The 7,490-nt window shown below is 49.6% G+C and overlaps 1 protein-coding gene across 1 annotated transcript; it reads right to left on the bottom strand.

The window, feature by feature from the left end:
• Positions 1-853: 853 nt before the first annotated feature.
• Positions 854-6,478, bottom strand: LOC121922618. The gene is made up of 2 exons (XM_042452238.1): positions 4,457-6,478; positions 854-1,073 (listed from the first exon to the last, which is right to left on the bottom strand). The coding sequence occupies exon 1, from the start codon at positions 6,424-6,426 to the stop codon at positions 5,248-5,250; it is 1,179 nt and encodes a 392-aa protein (XP_042308172.1). The 5' UTR covers positions 6,427-6,478; the 3' UTR covers positions 854-1,073; positions 4,457-5,247.
• Positions 6,479-7,490: the final 1,012 nt, after the last annotated feature.

Raw genomic sequence — 7,490 nt, 5'->3', positions numbered from 1 at the left:
ACTTTGTGAACTGAGGCATGTCTGTATTATTATTAGACTTCCAATAGCACAAAACACTCTCTTCATGCCCTACTTTTACCTATTACAGTGATGATGGCTTTAGAGGCCACAAAAACAGCTGGTGAGCTAGTGGTGACTCTCACAATATTCACCAAAGCTTGAACCAATGAACTTCTTATCTCAGGATAGAAGAAATTAATATGCAATTTGACGGAGAATATGTGGCATCAGTTAGATAGGGACTCCTTATAGCTTGGCCAGCAACTTGTACATACTATGTTATTTTTATATTGGAGGTTTGGAGACATTCATTCACAGGGTTGCCAGTCGAAGTTAACTTGAAGGCAGCTACACACACACATATATCACCCTATATCAAGATGGCTTAGAACAATTTAAAATTTGAAGTAATAATGAGTAAACAGACTAGAAACGGGTGTATCCTTGTTTTGGTAGTGCGGAAAAACATCTCTCAGGTAATGATCAACAGCAGCGAGGGAGAAACGGGCAGCTTATACCAAGCAAATAGAAGAGGAGATGTTTGAACTGGCTAACAGTAAGGTATGTTATGTGAGCCAGTAGGGGTATAGTGGTTTTGATTATGGACTAACATTTTGGGGATAGGGTTGATTCCCAACGTGGCCAAAAACCCTCCCAGTTATACCTTGGCACATACTGTCAGCCCAGGCGAAGGCATGGCATACCTCTTCTGAACAACTTTATCAAGAAAACCCCAGGAGGAGGTTCGCCTTAGAGTCACCATAAGTTCAAAATCAAAGATGAAACCAAGACTGTGGGCTTCCTGGACCGGCTGGATAGAAATGTTATTGACAGAAACAGAAAAGGTGTAGTGAAGGGTGGGCTTAGGTGGGAAAACAAGAAGCTCGGTCTTGGACATATTGAGCTTCAGACGCCGATGGTGCATCCAGTGGGAGACAGATGTAACTATTTCATTAACTCTGAAAGTATATCTTACTTTGTTGTCTCAAACGAAGATGGAACAGCCATTTTGGCCACCATGTTAGCTGGCTGGTCTGTAATCCTTCTGGCACCCGCATTAATTTGTTTATCCCCTGGAAAAACATGATCCCTCGTGAGTACAGCTCAAGTATCATTCAGTTGCCACACTTCTAAGTTTACCAGTGTATAAGTTAATTTAAATGACCATGGGCAGGATTCAATAGTGTTTTCTTGATGGACAAGGTTAAATGCGGGGGAGGGAGGTTCCTCTCAAAGCCTGCTCTTGTTTGTCCTCAAAATTGGTTGGGTGGGGGATGAGACACATTGCCCAGGAAGAGGGGAAAGCTTAAACTTCTCCCAACCCCATGAAATTTCTCCAAATGGGAAAAGCTTCACTTAGGGGCAAAACAGACTGCCCCTTTGCGCCACCTTCCAGGTGACTTCAGAGTGCAGCATTTTGACGCTGTGTGCTTGGAAGCCGCTTCCAGATATCTGGCTGCTCACACTTGGGCTGGCTTCCAGGTGCTCCAGCAGAGTGGTGTTTACACACTGCATAAGCACCATAAACCTGTAGTGGGGTGGGGAAAGCCAGACTTTTGCCAGTGCAAAAAGGAGTGGCAATTTGCCGCTTCTTTTTGGGTCAGGAAAAAGGCAGATTGGGGCCACGACATATGGTTGCCATAGCCCCAATCCAACTTTCTCATGGGTGGATCTATTTTGCCCCTTATTCAAAACCGCATTCCCATGCTAAAACAAGGTATCGAGTGGGGATACAGCTTGCTTTAGAACAGGGGTCGGCAACCTCTGGCCCGCAGGCCGGATCCGGCCCGCGGAGGCCTTTCAACCGGCCCCCGGCTGCCGCTGCCGCCACCACCAATTGCAGCTTTGCGCCGCTATGGCCGCCGCCATTTCCCCCCCAAAATGGCGGCCAAGTCTCGCGCAACCTTCCCCGAGGTTGCACAAGACTGCCCCGCCATTTTGGGTGAAAAAATGGCGGTGCCCATAGCGGTGAAATCTCACGCGACCACAGAAAAGGTTGTGCGAGACTTCACCGCCATTGGCAGCGGCCTCTAGGAGGCCCGATGCTATCGCTGGGGGCCCCCAGGAGGGCTCCGGCAGCGGCAGCGGAGGCCCAATGCTGTCACTGGGGCCCTCCAAGAGGCCTGTTGCCGCTGCCGGAGCCCTCTTGGAGGGCCCCAGCAACAGCAAAAGGGCTGGCAAACAGGAGGAGGCCTCCAGAGCTGGTGGCCCCCACCGGCTCTTTTGCTGGCCTCTGATGAGGCCTGGGGCCCCGTCAGGAGCCAACAAAGAGGGGGAGGCCTCCAGTGCTGGCAGCCCCTGCCAGCTTTTTTGCCAGCCTCTGATGGGGCCTGAGGCCCCGTCAGGGGCCGGCAAAGAGAGGGAGGCCTCCAGCATTGGCGGCCCCTGCTGGCTCTTTCCCGGCCTCTGACAGGGCCTGGGACCCCGTCAGGGGCCGGCAAAGAGGAGGAGGCCTGGCCCCTGGAAGGTGGAAGCTCCGCCTCCGGCATGCGGCTCCGCCCCGGAAGGTGGAAGCTACACCCCCGGCACAAGGCTCCACCCCCAGCATGCGGCCCCGCCCCCGGAGGGTGGAAGCTCCACCCCCCCGGCTTCAGCCCCCCAGTTGTCTGAGGGACAGCCCCCGGTTCAAAAAGGTTGCCTATCCCTGCTTTAGAGGGAAACGGTTGCAAGATTGGTGGTATGCAACCAAATGTAGCAGCCAGGTTGGTTACATGTTGCTCATGCATTAAATGCCCCTCCCCTTTTGCTGCTGAAAGACTACCAGCCAAGGCAATTAGGAGCACAAAAAAGATACTATGGCCTGTTACAGACTGCCAGAATAAAGCTGCTTCGGGTCTCTTTGAAGGTATGCTATTTAAATGATGCATGGGTCGTAAGAGTCCGGAGGTTGCGCCAAAGCCACGCTCTATTCCTAAGCACTGGAGTGCAGCTTTTGGTACAGCTTCCGGATTCTTAGGACCCATGCATCATTTAAATAGCATACCTCCAAAGAGACCCGAAGCAGCTTTATTTTGGCCGTCTGTAACAGGCCTATGTAACCACAGTACAGATTAAAAGTATCAGTTAATTAGGGACTCCTGGATTTGGATGAACAGTTACATATTCAGTTTGAGAGAGAGAACAAGAACCAAACCTAAAGATAATAGAAACCAAGCAGAGAGACTGTGCAAGTGTTAGGGTTTCAACAAACTGCCCTGGATATCTTGATGCAGCTGGAAAAGCTCAAAAACTAGAAATAAGAGGCAGTGGGCACAAAAGGGATAAGCACTTAGGGGAGAAACAGAAGGGTCCTTTGCGCCGCCTTCCAGCTCAGGAAGTAGAATTGAAAATCAACAAAACAGAAGGGATAAAAAGTTTCCTTACCTTCCAGATGACTTAATAAAATAGTCAGCATATCAAACATGAAACAGAGTGATGAACTGATGTTGAAAACATAAGGTCTGCACAGTGAAAGAAGAGGCAGACCTAAACAGATTAGTCCCTACAAGATATCATGCACATTCCAATGTAGCCAAGGCACCTGGTATCCATTGATATTGATGGCTCCTGTCTGCCCCAAGATGCCTCGCCTCAAGTACTATATGTTTAATTTTAATTAAGTATTTTATACTGTTGTTGCTGTATATTTATCCTGTTTTTAAGGTGGGGAGGGGGTTAGGGTAGGGGGATTATTTAAAATAGGTTTGTGTTTTTGTAATCCACCTCGATCTATAGGGAGAGGCGGGATATAAATAAAATGTATTATTATTATTGGTAGATATAAGTCTGTTTAAGCCTGTGCCTCTTTCTCACCTTCGCTGGAAGACAGATTTCATGATATAAATATCAACACAGTCTTTTTTCCCTCTTCACCTACCCATCATCTCCTTTTTATAACACCAACTATACTCCTGAAGGGCTGTGAAGATTTGGGTGATTCTAATAAAACATTGCCTGATTGTAACATTTTGGAATTCGTTTTTATGGATCAGTATCATAGCTTATTAAGTCTTATGCAAAAGTATTCTAGCTCTATGGGTTCGTCTATGAGGAGTGCCTTAGTGAGCTGGGGATGATAAGAGAAGGTTAAGAGGTGATATGATAGCCCTGTTTAAATATTTGAAAGGATGGCATACTGAGGAGGGAGCTAGCTTGTTTTCTGCTGCTCCAGAGAATAGGACCTGGAGCAATGGATGGAAGCTCCAGGAAAAAAGATTCTGCCTCAACATTAGGAGGAACTTCCTGAGAGTAAGGGCTGTTCGACAGTGGAACAAACTCCTTCCTCAGAGATTTTGGTGGAGTCTCCTTCCTTGGAGGCTGGATGACTATCTGTCAGGGATGCTTTGACTGAGAGTTCCTGCATGGGAGAATGGGGCTAGACTGGATGGCCCTTGTGCTCTCTTCCAACTCTATGATTCTATGTATTTCCAACTCTAGTAAAAGCTGGTCAGTGAGAATGGGTTTTAGGTAAGCATACCTGCCTCTGGAGCTTTCAGTGTCTCAGAGAAGCTACTTCTCTCTGTTTCCATCAGTTCCTCGACCTCCTGCAGGGGGGCATTTGTCTTCTGCCATGCACCAATTTTCTTCTGCAGGGCATCCATCTTCTTTTGCAGGGTACCAACCTCCTCCTGCAGTGGGTAATCCCGATCATGCCGCATCCCATCTAGTGTTTCTTGCAGCTCATCCAGCTCTTCTTCCAATACATTCAAGGAAGGATCCCTCAGGAAATTCAATTTGTCCTTCAGAAGTTGCAGTTCTTCTTCCAGGGAGTCCAATAGATTAATCTGCAAAGTGACCACCTTTCAAGGCAACTCCTTCACTCTCTTTTTAAGTATCTCTAGCTTTTTAATGGGAACACGACCAAGGGCATCCTGCAAGTCATCCAGTTTCTTCCACAGAGGATGCAGTTCCTGTAAGGCATCCCCCTTGCGAGTCTTCAGGGTAAATACCTGGTCATGTGCCTTGTTCCACACAGGGATCATTTCTTTTAAGGAAAATGACAAAGCACAGGACAGTTCATGCACCGCTGCTATCAGGATCATCGTCTCCTTCAGAGGGATTTTTGAAAGGGCACCCATCTGCTTCTGTACAGCACCAATCTTCACCTTTAATATAGCTACCTGCTTCAGAGAGATATTCTGCACAGCATCTACCTTCTCCTGCAAGGCATCTACCTTCTCCTGCCCCTGCTTCAGTAGGACATGCAGCAGTGCAGAGTACCAGGTATCCAGTCCCTGCTTTATGGCATCATCATCCTTCAGTGGGACATCATATGGAACACTCAACTTTAACAGTGGAAAATCCGTCAGGGCATCCTGCAAGTGAACTCACGATTAAGCCAGCCAGCTTCTCCACTGTGTCTTGGCTTTGGATAGCCTGCAGAAAACCCCTCAGGGAATCAGACTCCTTTTTTAATGCAGTCAATTCCACTGGCAAGAAACTGTTCAAAGTTTCCTGTAGGGCAGCTACTGCCTGCAATGGGATTTCCCACATGAAAGACCACAAGTGAATCACTTTCTTCTTTAGGTCACCTCCCACCTCCCACATAATGTCCCTTAAGTTGTCAAAAAAGTCATGCACCTTTGCATTCAAGGCATCCACCTCCTCCTGTGAGACATTCTGCATTATGCCCACCTTCTGCTCCAGTTCACCCACATCTGCCCACAGGGCATCACACCAGACACCCATGTCTTTGTCTTCATCATAGTCATCCACATCACTGTTATCCTCACTATCCTCATCTTTATCGCTACAAACATCTTCACTGTTCTCTTCACTCTCTTCGTCACCAGAATCCTGTGCCTCTCCTCCAGCCCCACTCTTTTGTGGATCTGAGGCCTCCTTGCCATCATTGCTGCATTCACTGCCATCTCCATTGCTGTCATCTCCGCTGACTTGGTCACCTGCGTCATCTCCAGGGTCTTGGTCCTCTCCTTGGAGGTCAGGCTGTTGGTCCCCCTCCATCTCACTCTTTTGTAGACCTGAGCCCTCTCGGCCCTCCTCTTCAGGAAGGGTCTCCTTGGGAGCCAGGGGTGGATGCAGGTGCTGTGGATGTTGTTGCTCCTCAGGGCCACCTGTCTGGCCCTCACTTTGCCCTGGAGGGACGGTCTTGTTGTTGCCGCCACCTCCATCTTGATTGGCTGCCTCCAGCCTTGTTGTTCTTGGGCTTTTCTTCTTCTTCCTCTGGGCCTCTCTCTCCCTCAGGAGCTCGACCCTGTCGATGAGAATGAGGCTCTTCTCCAACAGGTTGAGGAAGCCCTCCTGGGCCTCCCTCAGCTGCCTCAGGCACTCGCCCAGAGAGGTCCTCCCCACCGTCACCTGCCTCTTCCGCAGCCCTGCCTCCCTCACCGCCGCCGAGACGAGGTTCTCCCGGAGCCCCTCCAGCTTCCCCCGCAGACGCTTCAGCTCCTCCGGGGAGTAGCGCTCCTCCAGGGTTTCCGCCTCCATCAGCCTCTCACGCGCCTCTGACACAGCAGCACTTCCAACACGTTCAACTTTCCCCCGCAACTGAGCTGCGCGTCCCGTCGTCGGAGCCCCCTTTTAAAGGTTCGGGTCTGGGAGGGCGGGGCGAACAAGGGGCGGGGCGCGCGGCCAGGAATCCAATCACAGCTGCGAACCAAATAAGGAAATTCCTCGTTCCCTCCCCCCTCCCCCTCCCGCGCGCACCGCTGTAAAAATAAACCCCGCCCTCCTCCTCCTTCCCGGCAGAGCGGCTTCTTCTATGCAATTCTCAGGATCCGCCAGCAGGGGCGCTCAGGTACCTCCAGTTTGCCACGAAGAATAATGTATATAGTAAGGAAGGCGCGACGAGGTTGCTGCGTTGGCCATTTAACAAACGTGTTGCATGAGTTGCAGCTAAGAAATGGTAGCTGTGTTGGCATCTGACTAGAACCATAAATTGGAGGGCTTCCAAGAGTTGGAAGAGACCTCCAAGGGCCATCCAGTGCCATGCAGGAACTCACAATCAAAGCACTCCCTGTGACAGGAGCATGGCATCATAGAATTGCAGAGTTAGAGGAGGCACCAAGGGTCATGGATAATACATGAATCATGCAGTCATAGAGTTGGAAGAGACCTACAAGGGTCATCCAATCTAAACCCCCTTCTGCCATGCAGGAACTCACAATCAAAGCACTCCCAACAGATAGACTCATAGAATCATAGAGTTGAAAGGGATTCCAAGGGTCAATGTAGACCAACCCCCTTCTGCTATGCAGGAAGACACCATCAAATCACTCCCTGTGACATAGAGTTGGAGGAGACCCCAAGGGCCGTCCAGTCCAACCCCCCCCCCCTTCTGCCATGCAGGAACTCACAATCAAAGCATCCTCGACAGATGGCCATCCAGCCTCTGCTAAAAGACCTCCAAGGAAGAAGACTCCATCACTAACATCTCCAATTGTGTTTTTCCCCTCCTGTTTGTTTTGTAACATCTTGCCTGATGAAGAAACCCATGGTGCTTTGAAAACTTGCAACAAGTGTATTATGCCTTTCGGCTGGCCAATAAAGGT

Source organism: Sceloporus undulatus, chromosome 2 (genome assembly GCF_019175285.1).
Source record: "Sceloporus undulatus isolate JIND9_A2432 ecotype Alabama chromosome 2, SceUnd_v1.1, whole genome shotgun sequence".
Taxonomy (NCBI): Eukaryota; Metazoa; Chordata; class Lepidosauria; order Squamata; family Phrynosomatidae; genus Sceloporus; species Sceloporus undulatus.
This window is presented reverse-complemented; position numbering and strand designations above follow the sequence as displayed.